At 39.3% G+C, this 26,694-nt stretch overlaps 2 protein-coding genes across 3 annotated transcripts; one reads left to right on the forward strand and one right to left on the reverse strand.

Moving 5' to 3' along the window:
- Positions 1 to 33: 33 nt before the first annotated feature.
- tubgcp4 (tubulin, gamma complex associated protein 4) lies at positions 34 to 7,427 on the forward strand. 2 transcript variants are annotated; one of them, XM_043243917.1, is made up of 18 exons: positions 34 to 169; positions 537 to 665; positions 799 to 921; positions 1,005 to 1,058; positions 2,179 to 2,235; positions 2,333 to 2,412; positions 2,517 to 2,718; positions 3,851 to 4,016; positions 4,093 to 4,217; positions 5,051 to 5,101; positions 5,184 to 5,289; positions 5,385 to 5,492; positions 5,580 to 5,724; positions 5,813 to 5,990; positions 6,075 to 6,209; positions 6,292 to 6,408; positions 6,951 to 7,090; positions 7,167 to 7,427. In XM_043243917.1, the coding sequence occupies exons 1-18, from the start codon at positions 92 to 94 to the stop codon at positions 7,177 to 7,179; spliced, it is 2,007 nt and encodes a 668-aa protein (XP_043099852.1). In that variant the 5' UTR covers positions 34 to 91; the 3' UTR covers positions 7,180 to 7,427. The 2 variants fall into 2 exon arrangements, with proteins under 2 accessions (XP_043099852.1, XP_043099853.1); XM_043243918.1 differs by lacking the exon at positions 34 to 169 and adding an exon at positions 277 to 447.
- tp53bp1 (tumor protein p53 binding protein, 1) lies at positions 7,423 to 25,059 on the reverse strand. Its single transcript, XM_043243192.1, is given in 30 exon segments — positions 7,423 to 7,716; positions 7,827 to 7,963; positions 8,480 to 8,676; positions 8,782 to 8,876; positions 9,349 to 9,537; positions 10,054 to 10,236; positions 10,617 to 10,808; positions 11,531 to 11,919; positions 12,184 to 12,330; positions 12,572 to 12,792; positions 13,938 to 14,087; positions 14,198 to 14,257; positions 14,357 to 14,648; positions 16,407 to 16,490; positions 16,712 to 16,778; positions 17,153 to 17,353; positions 17,493 to 17,609; positions 17,714 to 18,959; positions 19,189 to 19,388; positions 19,467 to 19,555; positions 19,894 to 20,020; positions 20,120 to 20,280; positions 20,486 to 20,540; positions 20,632 to 20,748; positions 21,153 to 21,214; positions 21,299 to 21,333; positions 21,651 to 21,755; positions 21,842 to 21,911; positions 21,946 to 22,093; positions 24,905 to 25,059. Coding segments are annotated over 29 exon segments (5,292 nt in total). The 5' UTR covers positions 22,068 to 22,093; positions 24,905 to 25,059; the 3' UTR covers positions 7,423 to 7,534.
- Positions 25,060 to 26,694: the final 1,635 nt, after the last annotated feature.

A 26,694-nucleotide genomic window follows, 5' to 3' on the forward strand; every position in this document is an offset into this window, starting at 1 on the left:
GCGAAAATATTAATGATGAACGCTTACTATTTCTGTTTTTATTATCGTGCGTTTCATTTTGGCACGCTGTCTGAACAATAGCACTGATAAAATGATCCACGAGCTGCTGCTGGCCCTGAGTGGCTATCCCGGGACAATATTTACCTGGAATAAACGGAATGGATTGCAGGTATTGAGTGAAATTTAGTCTCTTCAGTGATGCGTCTAACGTTAACAATGTTTGCGTGTAGTACAGACTGGATAAACTGTATTACGGCTGTACTGAAATACGACAATAATGTTTAGCTAACGTGATGCATCTTTATTTAATTAATACATTTATAAACATATTTATTTAAAAAGCAAAGAAAAAAATCATACTGTGGACGTGATAGTTAAATGGTGCTTCAGAGAATGCCGTGACAAGTTACATAAAATGAATTACCATGACGCAAACCCAAAAACATGGTAATATGAAATATTACAAAAACAGCATGTCTTTGGTACAGTGGCAGTGGTGTGTCGGTGTAATGAGAATCAAGTGTTGTGGGTCACAGGTGTCCCAGGACCTTCCGTTCCTCCACCCCAGTGAAACCAGTGTCCTCAACCGGCTCTGTAAAATGGGCACTGACTATGTGCGCTTCAAAGAGTTCATAGAGCAACACACGGGTCATGTCCACCAGCAGGTAAGTACTCTGCATGCGTCATGTGTGTGTGTGAAGGACGTGATCGGATCAGTGTGATTTCTTCTTCTTCTTCTTCTTCTTCTTCTTCTTCTTCTTCTTCTTCTTCTTCTTCTTCTTCCTCACCTTCTCACAGGAGCATTACTCCAGCCAGCCGAGTCAGACTGGGCTTCATGGCATTTACCTGCGGGCATTCTGCACCGGCCTCAACTCTATGCTGCAGCCCTATCGGCAGGCTTTACTGGACCTTGAAAAAGAGGTTTCACTTTTGAAGTCCTAATGGTGTCTTATCTCTAAATTTGGCTATAATTATAAAAAAAAACCTATGCATTTTCTTAACAGTTTCTTGGTGATCCACACCTCTCCATTTCTCACGTGAACTACATGCTGGAACAGGTAAATCAAACCTTTTAGACATTTTACCTATTCATCCATTGAAGAAATGAATGCTTTATTCAGCAAGATTGCATTAAATTGATCAAAAGTGACAGTAAAGACATTTATAATTTACATTAGATTACATTAGATTTTTCTGTAAAGCAGCACAACAGTTTTCAATATTGATAATAGTAAGAAATATAATAGTATATATATATTTTTAGAATGATTTATAATTTAGATGATATTATTATTATTATTATTATTATAGTTAATGATAATAATAATTTATGATTTCACAAACAATGACTGCTGAAAATTCAGCTTTTCCATCACAGGAAAAAAAAAAAAAAAAAAATAGTATAATAGAAAAATGTTTATTTTAAGTTGTAGTAATATTTCACAATATTATGTTCTTACTGTATATTTGATCAAATATATGCTATCTGGAGTCTGTTATGCTCATTAAGGATGCAGTTATTTGAAACTACAGAAAAAAAGACATATTAATGTGACATGCTATTCCAATTTCTATTATTGGAGCCAGTGCTCCAGTTTTCAATGTCACATAATCCTTCAGAAATCAGCCTGATATGATGATTAATTATCAACCTGAGATACGTTTTCTCTTTGATTAATAAAAAGAACAACATTCAAAATAAAATATCTTTTCTATATATTACGTGTCTTTTACTATTCAAGTCTTACTATCAATTTTGATCTAATTCACACACCCTTGCTAAATAAAAATATTAATTTCATATGAAAAAAAAAAATACTGGCTTCAAACATTTGAATAGTAGTGCATATTTTAACACAAATAAACATTCTTCTTTTATTTTACTTCTTGAGTCTTTTACAAAAGTTTCACAGGTCCAAAAAAAAAAGCATTGATTTATAAATCAGCAATTTACAATTATCTCTGAAGGATCATGTGCCACTAAAGCCTGGAGAAACTGCTACAGATCCAGCTTTGATCACAGGAATGAATTATATTTGAAAATATATTTATATGAGCATGAGAAACTTACTTGAACTTTTAAAAATCCTACTGATCGCAAACGTCTAAATCACAGTGTAATTCTCTGAGTTTTTTCAGCCTCACTGTATATGACTAACTTTCCATTAATTGTGTTAGTTTCAGCTCCTCTTTCCCTCTGTGATGGTTGTTGTGGAGACCATCAAGTCCCAGAAGGTCGGTAGCTCGACTGGCTCCTCTGGTTTGTGGTAGATGATTAGAAGAGTGCACGGTTGAAAATAATAACCTTTCTGAAACTTTCTTGTTTCGCCAGATTCATGGCTGCCAGATCCTAGAGACTGTGTACAAGCACAGCTGTGGAGGACTGCCTCCTGTCAGGATGGCCTTAGAGAAGTGAGCTCTCCAAAACCCAACTGAAAACGCCTAACGCACACGGGGTTCGAGCAGACGCACACAATTCTATTTTTACTGCCCTAATAGTAGTGTCTGTTTTGCAGGATTCTTGCGGTCTGCCATGGCGTGATGTATAAGCAGCTGGCCGCGTGGATGCTGCACGGGTTGCTGCTGGATCAGAGCGAGGAGTTCTTTGTCAAGCAGGGCCCCAGCGGGGGCGGAGCCACAGCTGCCCAGGAGGAAGAGGAGGAGGACCTGGGCATCGGAGGCCTGAGTGGAAAACAGCTCCGTGAGCTGCAGGATTTGGTAAGCGACTGAATGTCTGAGGTGTCTGAGGCTCGTGTGTCTGGAGTGATTTCTTAAGGCCCGTTCACGCTAAGACTGATGACTGTGAAGATAACGGTAAAGATGTAGTTCTAAAAATCATTAGTCCACGCCGCAGTTGTAATGATGAAAGGCACAGATTAACAATATGTTCGGAATTACTTTCAGAATGATTTTATTTTTTCTGATGATGCAGATGCGCCTCAACTTAGAATAAACAGACAATATTGTCTGCTGGTGTGGATGCTAATGTAGTTATCTTTATAGTTATAGACCTTGGTGTGAATTGGGTTTTAACTTGTGTTTATGTGTATATGTAAACAAGGAGGTCCAAGGCACTCAACAATAAAAAAAATAAATAAATAAATAAAAAATTGTTTACATTTTTCAGAATATTTTCAATGGCTGTGATTTAGAGAGATTTTATTTTTTAAGTAAATAAATGTTTATGTGTGTGTGTGTATGTTTTATATATATATATATATATATATATATATATATATATATATATATATATATATATGACATTGTAACATACATATGTTAAATATATAATATTTATTTATTTTTAAGAAAAAACTCTACAAAATACCCTTTCAATTATACAACCATAATCTAACTTCATAAATTCATAAACAAAAATATTGCTGATTTGTTTAAAGTTCTTTGCAAACACTGAAGTTTTCAAGGCCTACGAATTTAAGAAATAAAATCAGTTTACACTTTTTTTAGAATGCTTTCAAAAATAAATTGGTCACTAGCAAAACTTCTACTATAAAGATCAGTTTTTATCTCAGCAATATAACTTTATATATTATAGCTTCTATTTTGTTTTCTGTAAAAATGTTTGTTTTAAAAAACCCTATAATTAACATTGTAAACGCTATGAAACGTACTATTTCTAATTCCAAAATAAATACATAAATGATAAAAAAATAAATAAACAACAGGTGACTCGAATAGCCATTAGAGGAGATAGCAGAATGGAAGAGAATGCTAAACAAAAAATGCTTGTACATTAATTTCATTCATTCACGGTTACCAGCTGTGAATTATTATTATTATCATCATTTGTACATTTTCTAGGTTTAAACTGTCTTCTGTTCCTCTATAGAGACTGATTGAGGAAGAGAACATGCTTGCTCCTTCCCTGCAGCAGTTCTCCTTGCGTGTGGAGATGCTCCCCTCGTACATACCTGTTCGAGTAGCCGAAAAAATCCTCTTTGTTGGAGAGTCGGTGCAAATGTTCGAAAATCACAACCAGAGCCCATCCCGAGCCGGTGAGTGGGAAAAGGTTGTTCAGGTGTGTTGTGATGGTTCGGTTTCGTAACGCTGCCCTCTTGTGGTTGTGCTCAGGGTCTATACTGAAACACCAGGAGGACATGTTCGCAGCAGAGCTCCACAGACTCAAGCAGCAGCCTCTCTTTAGTCTGGTGGACTTTGAAAATCTTGTGGATGGCATTCGGAGCACCGTTGCTGAGGTTTGTCCTGTAACTGCTATTCAAAGTTGAATCTCAAACATCTCTGGGTCATATTTGAAAAGATGAATGAAGTTCATTAGGGTTTTTAAACCATTTGGATTTTTGACACTGCAACATTTTCATGAATAAGATCCCCCTTATGTCCCTTATTCATATTACTGTAATTTGGAAAAAAACACAATATTGTACCATTCGTTAACATTTATTTATTTATTTATTTACAGTATTTATTCATCTTTAATATTAGTTTGTAAAAAAAAAAAAATTCAATTGTCAGATCTTGTTAGTTCAGATTCATTAAACAGTATTAATAGATGAAACGTTTTATTTTAATAACATATTAAATAATTTGACCAAAAACCTACCCTAACCCACTTTCACACCTGCATGAATTTTCCTCTGTTGAACACAAAAGAAGATATTTTGAAGAATGCTGGTAATCAAACAGTTAAATGTAGCCATTGATATCTATAGTATTTTATTTATGTAATAATCGATTAACTTGATACGAACAAATATTAATAAATGCTTTAATGTAAACATTATTGAAAAGTGTTGAAAAAACTATTTTCGAATGTTTTGAAATGCTGTGTTTAAAAAATGATAAGATCAGTGACGGGACAAAACGGTCAAGAGAAATGTGGAAATGACAGGAATAAACTGAATTACACAACAGAAAAGTTTTAATAAAAGATCAAGGGAAAAAAATGTAGATGTAAAGGAATTTGTGGAAAGTATATACTTTTTTTCAAGCTAAAATCTGAGATTCACCCAAACTATCAGCACGACCAGATCTAGATGCAGTTGTGTTTGTGTTTTTTTTTTACCTGCAGCACTTATGGACTTTGATGGTTGAAGAATCTGATCTTTTGGGGCAGCTGAAGGTAAATGAAGAGCGGTTTATTGATGACATGCTTTGGCTGGTGAGCTTTTACTTTGACCATGAATGTTTTCTTCTGGTTGTAGATCATAAAGGACTTCTACTTGTTGGGGCGAGGTGAACTGTACCAGGTCTTCATTGACCTTGCTCAACATATGCTGAAAACCCCACCGTCTGCCGTTACTGAACATGGTATTAACAGTCTTTTCTTAGAAACCCAGAGGTCGCACTCTTCAGATTCTTCTTTGCTCTTCACAGTTTCTCTGGATTTGCTGCATTTGTTTCAGATGTCAACGTGGCATTTCAGCAAGCAGCTCATAAAGTGCTGCTAGACGATGATAATCTTTTGCCCCTCCTCCATCTCACCATAGACTATCAAGGGAAAGAAAGCAAAGGTGCCGCGTGCTGAATAGCATTTTTACCCTTCACCAACCCTTTCCACATATTAAATACTTCACGCAATTTGACGGTTGTACTTGCAGAGGCTTCTGGGAATCGAGAGGGCACCACTCCCCCACAGGAGACTTCTCCTCGCGAGGCTCCGCCCACTGGCTGGGCAGCGCTGGGATTGGCTTACAAGGTCCAGTGGCCCTTGCATATCCTCTTCACCCCCGCTGTGTTGGAGAAGTAGGCCGTTGTTTTATATGATCAGTTTAATAAACGGCACGAACACCAGCACAGCAGGTTAGATGAAGGCAACCCTTTCTTGATTTAGGTATAACGTCGTGTTCCGGTACCTGCTGAGTGTGCGTCGAGTCCAGTCTGAGCTGCAGCACTGCTGGGCCTTGCAGATGCAACGCAAACATCTCAAGTCAAACCAGACGGATGCCGTTAAATGGAGACTCCGCAACCACATGGCCTTCCTGGTGGACAACCTTCAGTATTACCTTCAGGTTAAACATGAATCTTGGCTGCCTCTCAGTTTGCGTATTAAACACACTGAATATATTTCAGGCATTTCCTGCTTTGCTCTTCAGGTGGACGTTCTGGAGTCCCAGTTTTCGCAGCTCTTACAACAGATCAACGCCACGCGAGACTTTGAGAGCATCCGATTGGCCCATGACCATTTCCTCAGCAACCTCCTTGCGCAGTCTTTCATTCTGCTCAAGCCTGTGAGTGTCCGTAACAAACCCCTCTTTATGTCAGTGTCCCAGGCTGTGCTCTGCTTTTGACTGAATCTGGCTTCTTTCTCAGGTGTTTCACTGTTTGAATGAGATTCTGGACCTCTGCCACAACTTTTGTTCCCTGGTCAGTCAGAATCTCGGGCCTCTGGATGAAAGAGGGGCAGCCCAGCTGGATATTCTTGTCAAGGTGGCTTTGCTCGTGTGAACCGATTTCAGAATTATTCCAAATGCAAGATTGTATTTATGGAAGCCCAAAAAAATCGTGTTTGGGTAAATCAAAATTTATTATGATTTAGACAAAATTGGGAGTCAAAATTTTGAATCTTGAGTTCATTGTGAAAGTTAAAAACTGAGCTAACAAGTGAAAAGTCAAAATGAGTCATGAGTCAGTTGACTTGAAATTAGGAGATACTTTAATTTTAAAAAGTCTAAATTATTTTTGTTCAAATTTAAACTGTCAATGTCAATCACGGCAGTTCAAAAGTAGTGAAGTTAAAATTATGGCATTAAATCATAATTTAATTTTTTTTTCAATTATGATTTACAAAGTATTGAAATGGGAAATGGTCTTCTGTACTTACAAATCTTGGATTTGAAGTCATTTTAAAATGAAGACCTGTGTCGTAACACAATTTTAAGTCGTCAAATAAAAAGGTCAGCTTTTTATTTCAGTTAATACCTTTTTCGTCTCGCGATTTACAAAAGTATGATTTTTGTATTGCTTCTCAGGGTTTCAGTCGTCAGTCGTTCTTGCTCTTCAAGATTCTTTCCAGCGTGCGTAACCACCAGATAAACTCTGATCTGGCACAGCTGCTGTTACGACTCGACTACAACAAATACTACACACAGGCAGGAGGCACGCTGGGAAGGTAGGCATCAGTAATGCAGCTTTTTATTGAACTTATTCATGTACAAGTGTAATTCACGTTGTTTATTATTCTACAGTTTTGGGCTATAAAGCAGCGCCTGAAGAAGGGAAAGTGGTGCATTTCAGCTTATGAAAACATGCCTAATACAATAAGTGCGGTGCTTTGTATATTTAAATTATTGTAAGAAGGTTCTTTTGTCTTTGTCACAACTGTCCTGCTTTTTCTGCACTCACATCTGTCTTAAACCATCCTTTTAGAGAAGTAAATCTATTCCTTGAACGTGAACAGTTAATTTGTAAATATATGCTTTACGAAATAAAACAGACAAGTGCAACAATCACATTTTTTTTTTATTTAATAAAAACTATGTACAGCAAAATGCATGCACTAAAACACGGAGGACGTTTAAAAGAGACGCGAGAAGACAGCAGAGGAATGATGGGTTCACGTGGAAGTGTTGTGACAGAATTCGGAGTTGCTGTCGTAGCTGAGGCACTTTCCGCAGATCAAGCTCTGAATGAGCCACTCCAGAGAGACGACGGCCAGGTCCGGGCCCACGCCTTTCACTTCCTCCAGTGGACGCGCAGACGATGTCACTGCCAGGTCGAACTTCACGTTTGGAATGTCTGTCAAAAATTCACATCAAATTACCCCACATGCTTTTCTAATCACCGTTTTTTTTTGGCGCATCTTTAAAACTATGTTTTTACTTTGAACTAAGCGTACTATTACCCACCAGAAAAGTCTTTGTTTTCTTTATGGTGCTGAACTTTTGCTGCACCTCCCATGGAGAGCAAAGAGGTCCACAAATCCACACGATCGTTCGATACGAGCAGCACCTTCAGAGCTTTGAAAGGACTGCATCGAGGATGCCTGAAGACAAAGAAAAAAAAAATCTATTTTACTTCAGGCAGAATCTATTTTAATTTAAATACAGGCAGTTATTTAAATGACAAAAAAAAAAATTGTTTGCAGTCTGAATATCAAACCAAATCAATTCCATGTATAACAATAATAGTTTGTGCAACATGGTACAGTACAATATTAATTTTTAATAATTTCTTAAAGCAATTTTTAATCGACGGGAAGGAATTCAGGAAGATTAAGTATTTTTTCCCCTTACGAGACCTAACCAGTCGTGTCTACAGCGCAGTATGAATTAATTTATTTAAAAAAATGTTCAGTACTTTTTTTTTTTTTTTTTCGCCATCACAGTTATTCTCCTGACATCATGTAGAGACTGACCCCTTTACTACAGCAACTAGTGTAGATGCACCAGATGTTCACTACATACAAACAGATCGCTTGTCGACCGTTAGTCATAAAGACTGGATCTGCCTTTTTCCTCTTTAATATTAGATGAGAAAATGAGTCGAGAGAGGCTCTTACCACTCCACAATGCGTCCCTCTGGCCCCAGACCGGCAGGAAGTAGGTAATTCCTGTAGTTGAGCAGCTTCTTCTCCTGGCAGCAATCCCTCACCCACACCTGAGACACGCAGGGAACTCCACCTGCCACACACAGCAGGTACTTCCTGGTCCGACAGTGCTGGTCGGCGATCAGCAAGCTCTGATAGGCTGCTTTACACTGACGATGCAGAAAACACGCTTACATAAAACATGCGCGCGCGGCAAAACGTATGTTGTGTTACTCTTGCAGGACAGAAGGGAGTCGTGCTGAAAGCAAGTTCACCTGTTCTTCATTAAAGTCCAGCAGGATCATTCCTCCTCCTGCCTCCAGCTGTCTCTCTGTATAATGTTTGTTGTACGGCGCTCTCTGAACATACTCTAAAGAGAAGAGAGAAATAGCATCATTTTAGAAGTCACGTAACCAAGTCTCATTCATGCCAAGGGTGCAATTATTTATACACTTTTTAGTACTTCACTCCCGAGTATCATAAGACTCTTAAGAAATCATTCTAATATGCTGATTGCATGCTCAAGAAAGATATCTTAATGTTAAAAACAGTTTAACTGCATAATATTATTGTAAAAACATCCAAAGAACAACATTTGAAATGTAAATGTTTTGCAACATTATAAGTTCTTTATGGTCATTTTTAAATGTATCCTTGCTACATGTATTTGTCATGTAATTAAATGTATCCTTGCTAAATAAGAGCGCTACTTTTTAAAAAAGTTTTTAAATCTAGAAATAATTGCAGTTTTTTTTCCCCCAATTTAAAATAATTAACAGCAGTTTAGCCGCTTTGAAATCAACCCTTCACAAGGAGCAGTGTTTATTTGCTCTTCCCCTCACCGTCATCCTCATCACCGGTCTGGTGGTTGGAGTCTCTGTCGTTTTCAGAGGACGCCGTCAGCATGAAGACAAAGCCCATAAAGAGAGAGGAATTTTCCGGCAGAGGTCCGTGTGTGGCCACCAGGTCGTTGGGGTCGGGGGGCAGGTCCGCTCCGCTCCCAGATGTGTTACAAGCAGCAATACGCTGTCCTGTTCAAATCAAACAAAACCAAATTAGGTATGGTGTAACATTATTTTGAACCAAAGACAGGTTGTGTACCAAAAAGCCCATAAACTATAATGAACTGAGGAATTAAAGACAGGCACCACTCCCATCTGCCCTGTGCTCACCCACACAAAAAAAAACAAGCATGATATGCCACATACCAGTTGCTGTTTAGAGCTGGAGATCTGCACTGCATTTAGTTGTATCAAAAGCAGTATTTATTCACAGCTTTATATTGTAAAATCAGACACTTACAACAACTGGGGAGAAAGGCACTTATTCCGTTTATCATTCATATATCAGAGTTCATTTTGAAATAAAACGTAAAACATCATTTAATAGCCGCTAAAATTAATAAAACTTTGTTAAAAACCCAGAACAATAAAAGGCCTGATTAGTCAATAAAATCAGGGATGTGATGAAACGTTCTTCTAAAACTGAGCAAACGCTTTGGTCCATATTGTTGAATTAATAAAGTCTGCCAGCAAGGAGCACCGTACCCACTCTGGCCCCTCCCCCCCTGCGTCCTCTCTTTGCAGGAGTCCTCTCATCCTCCACACCACTGATGAGCTTTCGTTTCCCAGAAGGCCCTGGGTTTCTCGGGCTGTTGCTGGAGCTGCGTGTAGGGGTCCCTGCTCCACTGGAGTTTCCTCGACGTCTCCGCTTTCCTTCCACCAGGTTATCTGACAACAAACGAACACGTGATGCCAACTGTGACGAAACTAGTGCTATTTCAATAAGGCATTCTTATCTCTCAGCTTTATAAAATTAGAGTTCAATCACTGATATCACATGGACTTTTTTGACAATGTCCTTACTACTTTCTGGAATGTGGTAGTTTCCTTGAACATGTCATGTCTATAGAGGGTCAGAAAGCTCTCGGATCAAAATCTCTTAATCTGTGTTCTGATGATGGGTGAACTATCCACAGGCCATCAATATTCTAATGAAATCCACATTTTCTTCAAGCAGCATGTAAATGTTAAGTATTTCATCACATTATAGATGTTTGTTTCCATAGCCTGGATCCTGCATCAGCTTTGACGGGTTTGAAGAGACTCACCGAGGCTGATATCAGAGGCCATGGTTTGGGGTGTAGATGGTTCATAGGGTCCCAGTCCATACTGCTCCCTCAGACGGTTGCCTTGCTCTATGCTGAGAATCACAGACATTCTGCTGTACCAATGACTCTGACCGTCTTTCTCCACACAGTAAAGGAACTCAGAGCCTTGACTCTTATGACCCTTCACCACACCTGAACACAGACACACAGAATCAGTATAGGTTTTTTTGTTTTTTTACTTGTTTTAATGTTTTTTAAATAATCATTTCTGCCTTTTCCAAAAAATAATTAAATAATCATTAGACCATAGCTGTAAAAACATTGATTATGCAAATTTTTAAAAGACAGAAGTAGACAGGCAGGCAGGCAGGCAGACAAAGATACAATACATAGAAGACCGATAAAATGACAAAAGAACAAACAGGAAGAACAGACAAACAGAAAGACAGAATGAAGTAGTGGCATTTAATACACAGAGACGTAGTTCACTGAAAAATTGTACAATTTTGTGTTCATTATCAGTAACTGCGATTATGAACGTGATGTTAAGCGGCTTGTCAGTGAATTACGGACTCTGTTTAGTAAATGCCGCTCTACTGAAAGCACCTGATGAAGATTTACTAATTATCACAGGTGCGCTGATGAGATGAGCGTGATCTCGTTTGATTATTTGCACAGCTCAAGTGAGTTCCCCTCTAAGACACATTCATATAAACTCACACCCCAACCATATCACGACTTGCTTAGCAATAATAGTACATTTTATTTAATGCCATGTCAGCATCTTAGGGTATTTTCATACCAAAAACAGTAACATAAAAAATACACGTACGACAAATACTCATGACTCTGTTTTTCAAATGGCTGAGGGTGCATCGTTACATCCCTAGTCGTGTTTTTCTGATCGTGCTTACCTATATTGAAGTACTCCTCCTCAGTTAAGGCAGTGACTTCCGTCTCTACGGGAATGGGATCACACAGTAAGATGTCTTTTCCTTGTACTTCACACTCCTGGTTGTCATCGAACAGGAGGCGGAAACGGTTCTCCCCCAGGTCTCGAGTGATACTCCCAGAATAGAAATACGAGTTGGATGACCACTTAGCCAGCACACGCAACCCAACAAAACTGCTGGACCCAGCGCTGTTGTCTGGGGAGGTGGTGTTGAGGGATTCAGAGCGGCTTGTAGCACTGGGTTCTACTGGGCTGCCTGGTGCTTGGATATGCCTTTGGGCAAAGTGCTCCTCTTCTGAGGATGATGCACCCTGGCCATGGGCACCACCTCTCTGTCCTGTCCTGCCACCTCTGAGAGTCAGTATTAGCAGACGATGGAGAGATAATAAAAACAATAAAGTGACGTAATGAGCATCACAACACCCGTTAATTATGGAAACAAAGAGCTCATCCATGAGCTACAAAGGAGTTAATGCTGAGTTAATACTAATGACTAAGTCATATCTGGAGAAATAAAGAACAGGGGTCATGCAAGATTGAAAACAGTGGCTATAAATTAGCATCTAAAACAAAGGTGTGTTTTGGACCCTGCCAGCCTATCCAGGAGCGCCTCACCTAGACAGCGGGCCGCGGGAAGGAGGCCTTCCTCGCCGGGCACGGCCACGGGGGCTCAGCGGGGTGGGGACCTGAGACCCCCGTGCATCCGTCACCTCTGACCCCACCACCACTGTGTGACTCCTCGGCTGCTGCCGTCCCCCCCGCCTGGGGTTCAAACACACACAAGGAGAGGATGCGCTCAGCAGAAACGCCCTCGACCGAATGTGTATGGGAGCAGCAGCCATGAGAAGATACTAAAATCATACCGTGTCCAATAACAAGAAGGTGAGAATATGCTCTAAGGAAACGCATTGACAAAACATGCACGACAGCGCCTACTTCCCTACAACCGAGACTCGTGTGTTAACAGCAGAGTGTTAGTAACAGAAACAGGAAGACTTCTCACCGGCCGGACTTGGCCCCTCGGCTAGGGGGCATTAGAAAATCTGGCATTCTGATGGGCCCCAGGCCCGTGCTGCTTGTCCCGCTGGAGCTGTGGTGTGACGGGGCCTTCGAGGAGAGGGAACTGACGTCAGCCAGGTCTCCTGATGTCATGGAGCTTCCTGTGCGGGACGGTGAGATGTCACTGTCTACAACGCAGCGATCCACCACGGGTTCCTCTGACTCCTAGGAGAAATGATACAGCAGAGGTTTGATTATCAGTTTAATCACCAAGTAATATTTTCAACATTAAAAACATTTACGCCTAATGAAAGTATAAAAATTACGTTTTTATGGAAAGTAATGTTATTAGGGCTGGGTATCGAATTGCAAGCACTTGATTGGATTTGATTCAATTTTCATTTTTTGGATTATATTCAGTGAATGCAGTTTTAATACAAATGCTACTGATATTTCTAAAGAATGAACAGTAAACATCAGTTTACAAATGGTTAAGAGCCACAGACCTGCATTTTAAAACACTGAAAACTGAAAACACAGTGAGCGTCATTCGTGCATTAGCAAGTGTGTAGTAAACAAAACAGTGCGTTGTGACATCTTTCATTGTGGAAATAGAGCTTATGCATGATGTTAAAAGCTTCCACAGATTTGTAGTATTACTATAGCATTTCATCTTGCTTTGTTCTTTGGTTCTTGGCAACAGTCTCTCCGCTATGATAAGCACTGAATAAATCTTCTAAACTTTCTGTTGTAACATTGAGCAAAGTTTATCTTATGTTAAATATTTGCTGACAATAAACTGGAAAAGATCTATTTGAGGCTTTTGAGAATTAATAGCGATTTGCTGATATAAAAAAAATAAATAATTTGAAACCAATCAGCCCTGAATGTTACGTTACTTTGATTTACATTTTTTAAATCTTGGCTGGGTTTGCTTGTTTGGTTTTTTTTAGAAACATTTTTTCGGCAATGTAAAACATCCTTTTACAACAAAAATGCAACGAACATTCATAATGAACATGAAATGTAATCAACCACAGCATGTCTAGAACTACAGTAACCATCTGCTCTTATCCCGATTTCCCTCAACATGGGGACAGGAGAGCTGTCAGTCAATAAATGTCAAAACAAGGTAACTGGCATGATGTAACTTGGATATTTTCCTGTATATTAAAAATGCTATTTTACTAGTTACCTGAAAAAGTAATCTGATTATGGAATATGTTACTCCCAAACACTGCTACCTAGTGATGCCTGAGTTATTAGACACAATTGGATTAAATTTTTCATGCCTGAATCAAAACTATTACTTATCACAAGATGTCATAAACAGAGCAACATCGTGGCGTTTTAGCCAAGGCAACACTTACATGGGTAACCTTGCGGTCAACCTCTCTGCCATCTTCATAGTAGACATCCGTAATGATGCGGGTGACCGTTGTTCGGACTTCCTGGATGGTGCGAACATGTCTCCGCAGTGATGGGCCTGGATGGGTTCTGGTTGGTGTGCTTGGTTCTCCCTTTAAGAATAAAATGATACTTAAAGTATTTGATCATACTGAATTTGTTGTACTGGCTAACATATTTACATAGTAATAAGTCATTATAAAGATTTAATGAAATCTTTTACCCTTCCAGACAGGTTATGCGGTCCAGACAGATCAAAACTAGTCTGCTGAGACACAGCTCTCTGACAAACCGAAAGAGACAAAAAGCAAGAACATGACATATGGTGCCCGTTAAAGCACTTCATCGTTAAATGCATCCTTAATAAGAAGCACTTTCTTACTTTGCTGGTTGGACTGGTGGTGGAGCTGATATCCACGCTAGTCTGCTGTGACACGGCTCGCTGTCGGACAGGTGTTCGAGGTTTGGCAGAAGTGCTGAGAACCTCTTGTTCTTTGGCAGGGGAGGACAGACCACCGACCAGAGGTTCAGAGTTTGCTCCAGCACCAGCAGGATGCAGAGACACGGTCTGAGTGACTCGGTCCGAGGCTCTGCTCTCCACAGTCTCTTTCGGGCAGTTGGGAGACAGCCCTGAGTCATTAGTGTTGGGGGACCTGAACAGCTGGTTTGCTTGCCTATTGGAATAGTGAAGAGACAAAGACGTACAGTCAAAGTTTAGAAAGAGTATGTTTGATTAATACAGTGCACATGACATTGCTTAATAAGTTTGTTTCACAAAAAAAGGGTTGCAGGATTTAAAGGCAAAAATATAAATAGCAGTTTTTCTGATAAAATGTGATTTAAACAAAAAGAGGTTGCATAGTTTGGCTAGAATTTGTGTGATTTATTGCTGTTTAAATTTCTTAAAAATGTTTTGGTGTCAAAAACTTACTGTCCTCTCAAAAGTAAACATCAAGCTTTACAAGTTTGGGAAGTTTCATGTGATAAGCAGCAAAAACTCAGAGATGGGTTTGTGTGGAGCAGCATTTTACTGTGACCCAAGCTGCTCTGAAACCCTGAAGGCACCAGATCACGAGACACTCTTTGAAAACAGATCACGAAAACACAGTCCCACACTTTCTTCTAAAACATATAGTACGTATTAATTCAATCATAGTCTTTATATTTGAAGGCTCTATTGGTTTATTTCAAGTGTGCAGCCCTACCGGAATCACCAAAACAACACCTTGAGGAACCCTGGAGTCAGGACCAAAGACCAAAACAAAACTAAAAACATCACAACCTTGAGCTGTAGAAGTGGGTCATGCTCTATCGTACGGCTCTCTACAGCCCTGACCAGGCAGGACCGGCACTATCAAACCTACTTTAGCTTTCTAAAGATATCCGACACCAAGGGAATTCTATTTATAACCTCAACAAAAAAAAATAATTCAAGGTCAGTTGTGCCAAAGACTTTTCTTATGCAGTCTAATGACTTAAGACGGGCTTTATGCTTGTTGTTTAGAAGCACTCGTGCCCCTGCAAAGCAGCACTGGTCACCTTATAAACATCTGATAAATATATTTTGATTTCACTTTCACTAATAATAGTAAACTAAAATACAAATATTTCTTTGTTTCTTTCATTTTTGAAACATGCATATGTTGTGACACTTTGCGCGTCAAAGACTGACCCACAGAAGAGGAGTTGGTCAATAAAGTAATTTTTTATTTTCTTTACGCACAAATTATTCTTGTGACTCCATACAATTATTTTTAAGCATTCAAGTAGACTATTTGAATGATGTCCTAACTACCTTTCTAGGCCTTGAAACTGGTAGGAACCTTGCTGTCTACGGATTTCATCAAAAATACATTAATTTGTCTTCTGAAGAATAATAAAGATCTTATGGTTACATGTCGGTGAGTAATTAATGACAGAACTTTCATTTTTGGTTGAACTATCCCTTTAACTGCAAACCAAGCAGCACTGAAAAACACAGGATCATTAGCTGCTTGTGCATAAAAGAACAGCTTTTCAGCACAAAGTGTTTGGGTCTCAATTTATACCCTGGTAACTACTAATACATGCCTCAATTTCAATACGATTTCAAAATATGCATTTTACAATATGAATTGACGCACTATGCTTTCAATTCAGCACATTATAATTAGCTGGGCTTTTTTACACTGCACACAACATGCATTAGGGATAATTATCAACAGCAGGATGAATCCCGATGTCAAGATGTTTTGACCAGGTGCATACAAATAATTTTTATATTGGCACACAATTTTCAGTCTAAATGCTCATTGTATAGCCCTGTGAGAGTATATAATTCAAGATACCTGGAAAACAAGCATGTTACTATTTTTAAATAGAACTGCACAAACATACACTTTTATCTCTAATGAACAGCTAGCGGTGATGTAAAGTGTGACAGAGTGTGGTACCTGAGCGGAGGATCACCAGACTCTTCATCATCCTCTACCTGGACCTGCCTGTGTGCTTCCCGAACACGGCTGAAAACAGAAGGACTGAAAAACATACAATAATAATATACCACGTGATTTCCCATCAATGAAAACTTTAATCTGCAGTTCTATCCAGCGTTTAAATGAAAAATTGGGCATTACTAAGGATCTGTATTACAAATGTGTTAAAATGACTAAGGCAGAGAATCAGCAGCTCTGAGTGACAGCTGAAAAATGAATCCATCCCACAGATAAGCTTCTGCATAGCAACCACTGCAGGTTACCTGGTTACATCCATAGCAACAGCGGTAGCCTTGGAGACAGATCCTTCCTCATCTGTTAATGGTGGTTCTGGGGAAGCATTAAAATCAAGCTTAATGAGTTAAACCTAAGACCGCTTAAAAAAAGTACTAGTATTTACTCACTTAACACTCACTTTATTTACGGACTTAATTCATTACACCAGACAGTACATAACCATTTTTGAAATATTCATATTTTTAAGTGTGTATATATATATATATATATATATATATATATATGTTATTGTAATATATTTTTATTATAATATTTTTACATTAAATAAAACTACATAAAAATAATATTTATCATTGTAATCATGTAAATTCAATTATATGATCATTTTAAGAACCATATGTTCTTTGTGTAAGACGGTGAGTGAAAATGTTAATATCAACAACAACAACAACAAAAACGGCTTTTACTCTGCAGGCTGAAATGTTCTGATCCCGAGCTGCCCTCTTCCACCGGTGTCACCAGTTTCATCCTGAGACTCAGTTTCCCATCTTGCTCCACTGCTGCTGGCTCTTCGCCCTCTCTGCTCTCTTCTACAGAAATCTCACTGGCCGCCATTGTCGTCTCTCTGGTAACGTCGGCCTCTGATGGCTCTGAGAACGAGGTCATCTCTGCAAAACATCAAAAAGGCACGAAGAAAAAGAACAAGGTTTCACCACAACAAGGACAGGAAGGTTAAGAGGGAGGTTATGCAGCATACTGATATTTAAACACAAATATATTATGCAACGAAAAGAAAGGAACACCCACCAATAGGAGTGCTGTGCCTTGGTGTCTTTTTCAGCTGACTAATCTGTGGAGGAGTTGCACTCACTGCTGGGCGGATCAGCTCACCCTCTTTAGGCAATGTAAAGTGAAACGGAAGCTCTGGACAGGAAAGAAAGAAACAGAAAACAGGTAGTTAGATTTACTGAGGAGCGGTTACATAATCGGCAGGAATAATAGATCACTTGTTCGGGGCTTAATCCCACCTCCAGAGCTGTCACTCAGACTTTTGTTGGCGGCATTGTCCAAGTTTTTTTTGTGTCGTCCTGCATCACTGGGCTGTGTGCTCTGGGACCTAGCTCTCTCCAGCTGTAAAGGTGAAGCCTTAGTTGATCCCACCGGCTGAGACCCCGAGATCTTTGTCGTGGTTTCACGTTTGTCCTGTACGGAGCCCCTCACAGGTTGCGAGGAGCTTATGAACGGCTGTGACCTGCCGTCCTTCGCTTTCTCTTGAGAGACCCTCTGGCTCTCTTCTAGCACCATGACACTGAAGCTCTCCTCTTTACTGGAGGAGGAGTGGTCGTCTCTGCTGGCTTTACGCTGGGATGTCTCCTCCTCCTTCTTCTCCTCCTCCTCCTCTCCATTCTCCTCCTCCATGGGTTCTGGAGAAAGCACCTGGCTCTGAGACAAACCCAGCTTGATCCCAGTGTCTTCTCCGGTCAGCTCTTTCTGAATTTCACCTTCATCCATCCGCTCCTCCTCTTCTGCATTTCTAATACTGTCTGTAACAACACTGTGGCTGTGTGTCATTGGCTGACTGAGTCTCTGGCGTTGACTTTTCTCTGTGTTCTTTTCGGACGAAACGTTCAAGACTGACTGAGACTGAGACTCTTGGGGGACAGGTCTGCCAGCTGATGGTGAGGTTTGTGAACCGTCAGGAACTGTGGTTTTACTTATTTGTGGAGCACTAGGTGTGTCTGAAACACAATCTGCACCGACAAGCTGGGATGGAGTGGCACCTGGAGAAGCGCTTATATTCTGGTCCCCTACATTAACACCCTGTGAGAGCTTTTGAGAGGGGTTACAGTCTTCTGCTTTTTCTGTACTTCTTGATTCAGGCATCCTGGAAAGGCTTTGTAAATTTGATGTTGTATCAGGCTCAGGGTCAATAACATTCTTGCTAGCATTTTGGGAAAGGTGTTTAGGGCTGGAGTTGCTCTTGTCCGCAGCAACACCTCCTTCCTCTTCCACGATCTGTGTGGCTTGGCTGTCATCCTCCACGATGAACAACTGTGTCTTCTGAGCAAAACTGCCGTTTTCACTGTTGAGCACCAACTGAAAACACTCAGCCACCTCAGAGGGCTGTGAACTGCCGCTTGAAGACTTTTTTAGCGTCTCGGGCGATCCTGACTGGCTTGCTGATGGGTTGTTTTGATGAGGAAACTTCTTTGAGCTCTCAGCCCCTTGACTATTGTTCCCAGATTCAAGACTTGGAGTAGAAATAAACACATCCTACATTGAGAAAAAAACGTGAAAAACACATTATTAACTGGAATCGTAACACATAGTTAAGATGTGGTCACATTAGCAACATTTCTGCAGTAGTGTAGTACGTTTGCCCAAAATCTGCATTTTACATGTTAAAATCTTTCACCTTTACACGAAATTTCTAATAATTTGGTTGTCTACTGAAATTCAATATATGTGACCACATGTGTACACCTAAATAACTGATTCCTACATGTGAGAATTCAGGCTGGCTGGGCACAGATAGGCTTTTCTCCAGAACAAACCCAGGGGAGTTCTGGGACACTGGAGTGGAGGATGTGGGTTGTGGTTTGGAGCAGGGGTCCGTGTCCATTGGCTCCTCCTCTCTCCCCGGTGGCTGGTCCTCAGGGGGCGCTGATGTGTCCATTGGGGATGCAGCAGCTTCATTATAATCTAAATGGAATCATTTAGAAATGCGTCTGAAACCTTTTTACATCACATAAGCCTGATCTGTATATGAAACACACTTACTCTGCTCTTTTTCTGTGGGTGAATTTGGGACAATGTAAGGCGCTTGGCTTAAATTGTCCTGAGTGGCAGCCACAAAGTCAACAGATTGCCTAAAGAAGTGACAGAAAAATAGGCAGTTATCCAATGCAACAATTAAAGGTTTGTTTACCCTAGTTTCGTTCCAAACCTATAAGACCTTTATTCACCTTCAGAACAAAAATGATATTTTTGATGAAATCCGAGAGCCTTCTGACCCTCCATAGCCAGCAATGCAATGGAAACGTTCAAGTTCAAGTAATTTGTCTTCTAAAGATTAATGAAGGCCTTACGGGTTTGGACCAACATGAGTAATCAACATTTTGAGTGAACTTTTGTAATTCTTCGAATTTTCCATTATAATTTTACCTTCCAAAATTATCGAAAAATCACGTTAAGAATAACCCCTTACTGTGAAAGACTCTCCTGTACAAGCGTGCCCTGTCCAGACAGCTGAAGCAAGCGAAGGCTATGTGCAGGTGTGGATGTTGGCAGGCGTTCTCTGTCAAGCTCTGTAACACTGCTGTCCGCCTTCGTGCCTGTTACAGTGAACACGACTCTATAACAACGGTAAACTAAGCGAAAAAATACGTTTAGACAATAACGGATAATAAGTAAAATAATTTGGGTCTACATACCATTTCTCTCTTTTTCAAACATGTCATCCTGAGAGGAAACAAGCACATCTTCTTCATCTTCTTGTCTGTCGGTTAACTGAGAGTGCAGTATAGCTTGAATACTGAGCTTCCGGCTTTCCCCATCCTGAGGCTTCGAAGGGCAGCTTGAACTGACCTCTGACCTACAACATCAGGAAAATTAATACTTTCAAACTAATAACTGGACAAACTATCATTAGCTTAAACTGTACAATTAGGATAACTTAATTCAATGGTGAAAACTAATTTAAACTCTCTGATTCAGTGTTGCACGATACACTTGGAGGCCATAATAATAATAATAATAATAAAAATAATCATGAGTTTTCAATGCTTTGAGATCCTTGCCCTGTAGAATATCCATCTTGATTGGATGACGTTCTTTCTGAACTCTTCAATCCACCTGACAGAAAAATGACCAGAAAACCATTTTAAAAACCTGATGAAAACTAAAGGGCAGCAGAACGACAGTTTGAAGTCAAATTTAAGCATACACTGGCTGGACGGTTTCTGACTGTCTGTTTTATTTACAGGAGCTCCATCCTGCTCATCTTCCTCAAAGACCCCCTGGCTCTCCGACAGCTCCAAGAGACCAAACTGAGACATCTCACCTGCGATCAGATTAACATAAACATTCACTTATTCTATTAATAAAGTATTTTATTACTAAAGAACTATTTTGGGAGGCAGCATCATATTGAATGAATAGTACCATAGTACTTTAATGTTGAAACAGTTAACTAAAACTAAAAGAAATAAGTTTTGATTGAAGAAACTAAAATGACTAAAACTACAGCTTAAATAAATTAATTAAATCTTTAAATAAAGCGATTAAATAATTATATCCATAATGATAAATTAAATAATAAAAATTAATTAATGCCGAATAGAAGTATACAAAATTATTTAATATCACAATTTATTAAAACTAATACTAAAATGAAAGTGAAAATAGAAAATAAACGCTAATATCACAGTATTGAAATTCAATATTTTTATAGTTTTGAAATCTTACCATGCGTCTCTGTACAGTGTGTGGTGGAGTTAGCCTCAGACTCCATGTGCTCTGTAACACTTCTGCATAAACAGACAAATAATAAAACCAAAGCTTTAATAAACCGAGATATTTCTGTCTGCATGGCAGCTGAATATTTTTAATACCTTTTAGAGATGGGATAAGAGTGAACGCAAATTTTCTGAAACAAAATCAAAAACCCTCTTTCAGTAAATAAACAATAAGTGAAATCTCAAAACTTGGCTATTCTCTGTTATCTGACAAAAGTAATAATAAATGGCTGCTGAAACCCAGGTTGGACCATGCTTCAACAGAAATTTTCTGAAACAAAATCTAGAAAACACCTAATTTCAGTATCAAGGTGTCTACAAAACAATAAGTACCACACTCGACATGGACCAGAGGAAGCAAAGGAAAATCAAGAGATCTCATAAGCTATAAGACCATCTCCAAGCAACATTTGCTCACCTCAGAAGTTTAAGTGGGCTGTAGCTGGACGTGGCGCGCAGGAGGAAAATTGATGACAAATCTAAGTCGGATAATCTTCTCAGTCTGACAGTCACTTTGTAAACAACGACTCTTAGTGGGGGAAGAAATTAGCTCCTGCAAAGGCACGATGACGCAATATAAGTTCTCTCTATAGAGTCTTTATCAAAAAACACATGCTGCTGTGGTCTGTGAAGCCTCACCAGCACAGGGCTTTGTGACGTGGGCTGCAGGTTGAGAGGCGTTGTGCTGTGCAGGGTACAATGAGAAAGAGCACAGTACTAGCCAGTGTCAGAAAGCTGGTCAGTCAGGATCGTCCTCCAAGGCCACGCTGTCCGGCTGGGAGTCCTATTGTAAAGTGGCCTTCTATGAGGCTGGGTTTTCTGTCTGAGGAAAACTTGAATCAAGATCACTCTCACCAGGATCCATAAGGATGGGACAGGGTTAGCAGATGTCTACATACACAGGGATCAAACAGCAGGGTTAGAACACAGAGACGACAGATGAGATGCATCTAAGTACATGATTTCATAATTAAGGTCTGCAAAGGCACGATGGCGTTCTCTCTATAGAGTCTTTATCAAAAAACATGCTGTGTGGTCTCAGAAGCCTCACCAGCACATTGTGAGTTCGTGCGAGAAGAGCACAGTAGCCCCTCAGTGTTGCCAAGTGAGCGGTTTTGGGAGTATCAACTATGGCGATGTTTGTTTGAAAACTTGAATTTTAAACCTGGCAGGGTTAGCAGATGTCTACATACCAGGGATCAAACAGCAGGGTTAGAACAGAAAATCATGACATAATTAAGGTCGGGCGCCCACGTTTTAGATTTGGTGGAAGAGCCTTGGCGATGTTTTTTGTTGCTGTCAGAACGAAAATCATGACCACGTTTTAGATTTGGTGGAAGAGTTTTTTTGTTGCTGTTGTTTTTTCTATAGCCTATATTAATTTGTAATTTAACTGACATGAAATATATATTACATTTATACATTTTAATTACAATTATCTGACCTTTAATAAATAGTTACAAGACCCTTCAAAAGCTAGTACCTTAATTGACACATTATTTTCACATTTACCATATACATTCACTGACACTTCACCATAAAATTAACAGAAATAAGTTTAGGGTCATTATATGAAGATATGTTATGATATGTTATATCTAAATTGTATCCAGATTTTTGTTGAAATGACCTAGAAAACATTTGAATGACAACAGGTGTAAATAAAAAAACAGCTCTCATCATTATCCACAAATTTTGCAAAAATATAATTGCACTGATGTATATTGTGAAGTATTTTTAAATGTAATTTAAATGTGAATGTAATTTACATTTAATATTTCGTATTTTTACATGTTAGATATGCAAAAACAAGTTTTTTCACGTAATACTATCAAAGTAAGCACTTTAGAGGAACTTCCCTTTAGGCTTAAATGACCTATAACAGTTTTCTAATAAGTTTATTTGTACATTTTCCACTGCTGATGTTTCCAGTTTTCATACGACTTCGGTCAGTCACACAGAAAAAAAATCACTGCCGGTCACTCATCAGATAATAGGGTCCAACAAGAAATCAAGGGGTTAGGGATGAAACCATAATGTTGTTGTGAATAGGGTAGGGGCTGAAGAACATAAATACAGCTAAATATATTAGAAATGTACAAATGTTTATTTACCATAATTAAATCAAAATCAGTGCGACGGTACGGCTGATATGTATGAAATAGATATTGCCATACGCCTATATTTAGTAAGCCTATTATACTGACGCTTAAATACAATTTTTTGTCTTTGTGGACCCTGAAGGTTAAGAAATGTATCCAAGATACTAATAAAGTCCAAGTAATGTTTATTATTGCAAAATAACTCATGAGATTTACCATGAACTGACATTTTAAAAAGTGCTGAAGGCTATTTATTAGATGTCTACTAATAAGAATTTGAAGTTAATTAGCTCCTTTTAGGGGTAAAAGTTCAAGGATAAATAAACCTGTGGAAATGGCTTTTTCACAGAATAAGATTCTTTACATTTAATATGAAAACACCATTTATTCAAAAAATCGTCATACAAAAAGTAACTGAACAAAAAATTTCCTTTATCCACCAAGCTCTGTCAATAAAGAGATCTCCTAATAAACTCATAATAAACGATGATAAACGATACATTGTTGAAGTCAAGCTGAACTGTTACAGTTACAGCAATAGTTTAATAACTTCTTTGGATATGTGGCTTTTTCCGAGCGAGGGCTCCCCCTGGCGTCCTGTATGAATGAAACCGACATCATGTGTTTATAGTGCTAATGGACTATCTGTCTTTTGGGGGAATTTTCTTTATTTACTTATTGGTTTTTTTTTTTTTGTATCGGTTCAGGCACCTCTTAGGCACCGGAACCGCTTTAAAAGTATCAATTTGGCACCGATATCAGAAAGAAAAAAAAAACGATACCCAACTCTATTCATAATGTAAACTAAATAAGCTTGTGTGTTGGTATGGGGTTTTGTTTAGATGTATTTTAAGCCCTATAGACACTATATGCACGTTAAAATACTATATAAACATACTATTTGCACTTTTTTGTTATTAGCAGTGATCCTGTCAACTTCAAGAGAAATGCTGGGCAAATACTTTGAAATTTCAACTAGTTGTACTTTAGTCAAGCCAGTGCTTTATACAACACGGCTTCAGAGCAGTTTTGCATTGGTAAACAGGAAAATAATTGATGCAAAAAGTATTTGGGCTTGGTAATGTGTTGTAAACATGGCAGCGCCCATAAAGGGCGACTTGCTCCACGTAACTTCTGAGGAAACTAATTTGTTTGAAAGCTGTACGCAGGCTCTTTATTTCATGTCAGCCTACAGCATTTCGGACATTAAAGCAAAAACGTGTGCACGTGTTTAAAGTAATCCTTTCGTGCATGTTTACCAAGTAGCTTTCCGTGAAAATAAATCAATTTCGTTTATACAAATGGCGATCTTTAATCGCGAGATTTCCTGTTGCTTGGCTGCACGAGACTACAAGTAAACTCACTACAAATAATCACAGAAGTAAAAATCCCTACAACTAAAGAACACCAAGCTCTGCACAAACGCTTTGCTAAGACTCAAACAGCCAAACACGTGGATTATTTACAACGAAAAGCCACAGCTTTATCACGGAGAGACTGCGCGTACGAGGATGCAGGGAGCTAGCAAGCGCCGCAGCTATAGCGTAAAAAGAAAGCAGCGCTTCCTGTAAAACACGGCAGGGAAAAGTAGCAATCTTACTCGCTGCTGAATCCCTGACAGGCGTTAATCCATCTCAGCGAAAGTGTTGCATTTTACAGTGCGGTGAGTGCACGTACAGAACTTCTGTACACTTTCACAGCCTAGCCTGAGAGGAGCTTTTACTTCGCGGCAAAACCCCTGCAGGAATACTCGCCGCTGATTGGACACGAAAGTTCCTGGCTCAACCGAACGGCTAAAAACCCGTGTTCTGATTGGCCGAGGGAGAAGGGTAAGGCGGGGTTTTGTACTCGAGAATTAGAAATGCGCAGATGTTTAAAGGCCGCAGTGTTTTATCTTTACCATTGCGCACGCGAATGCCTAACATTTAGAAAAACGTAATTACAATTGGAAGAATAATATTAGTAATGGGTTTCTTCACTGAAAGGGTTTGTCGCAGCTTGTCAATTATCCAATCGCCACTGATGCATCGCGAAGTTAGATACTGTACCAAAACACGCCCACTAATAGCAGACCCCCACAAGACAAACTTAGCAGGCCTTACTAAGGATAAAACAGTGGCTAAACATTTCTTGAGGTATGTCAGGTATCCTGAGATAGGTTTTTGTTGTTAATTTAATCAGTTGAGTATTGTTAGGGCTGGGAGCTTTGATATTATCATTAGTAGTATTATTACAACAACAATAACAATTATAACAAACTATGATATGATATGGGATTTTTTAATCATCAAAAATCCTGATTTTCATTATACAACCAGATGCCATTTTTGACTTTCATAAATTTATCTAGGCTATGCATAAGAAAACTTTCACTTTTTCTACATTACTGTTTATATATATATATGTATATATATATATATATATATATATATATATATATATATATATATATATATATATATATACACATCAATAAAATCCCCAGTCACTTTTATTTTTTCCCTTTGTTTTGCTCACGAATGCCTTCTTTTCCCTTTTTAATTTTTTTCTAGGCCTTACATATGAAAACATACAAGTTACAGCTTATTAAAAAGAAGATATCCGCGTAAATATCACAATTTAATTCCGAGACTAAAAAGCACCTAAAAAGCAAGGCTTGTGGGTCAACCCTACCATAATTACATCCCGGCATATCACAAAACGCCTTCATTTAATGCCGTGAATGTGTCTTAAATCTTCCAGAGATGTCCTCATCAAACAGGAACCGGCAGCGGTTTGACGGAATGACCCATAAACCCGCTTTAGTTTTGTGTTGATCCTCATCATGTGTCGTGTTGCATCATGCATTTCATTGGTTTAGCGGCTGCAAACACATGAGATGACACAATGTCGATAGCAGCGACCGATGGCTCCTTACTACAGCCTTTTTGGTATTTCCGAATTAATATTTTGTTACGCGTCCCTCAGGCGCCGCGTTTCTTCCTAAGCGCGTGGCAGCTAGGCATCGGGTAATAACACAACGACGCGCCGTCCTCCCGACGCTATGTGCGCACACGAGGAACCATTGTTATATCGGACTAACACGCCTTTATAACAGATCCTCAAACCGCTTCGTCCACCGGTCACAAAGCATCGCGCCGGAAAGCACAAAATGCAAGTCACGGCGACGGCGGCGGCTTACAAAAACGAGCCCATTACCTGAAAAACCGATCCTGTGCTAAACCGCAGGCTTGTCTGTATCTGGAAGAAAGCAGGAAGAAAGGAAAGGAAAGGTTGTGCGAGTCGATTATCTCTATGAAGATGATGGGGTGTGTGTGTGGGATACATGGGTGTCACTCGACGGTGCCTTGGCATCTTTTGATATGCGCGCGCATGGTAATTAATAGGAAC

This window comes from Puntigrus tetrazona, chromosome 7 (assembly GCF_018831695.1).
Source record: "Puntigrus tetrazona isolate hp1 chromosome 7, ASM1883169v1, whole genome shotgun sequence".
Classification (NCBI taxonomy): Eukaryota; Metazoa; Chordata; class Actinopteri; order Cypriniformes; family Cyprinidae; genus Puntigrus; species Puntigrus tetrazona.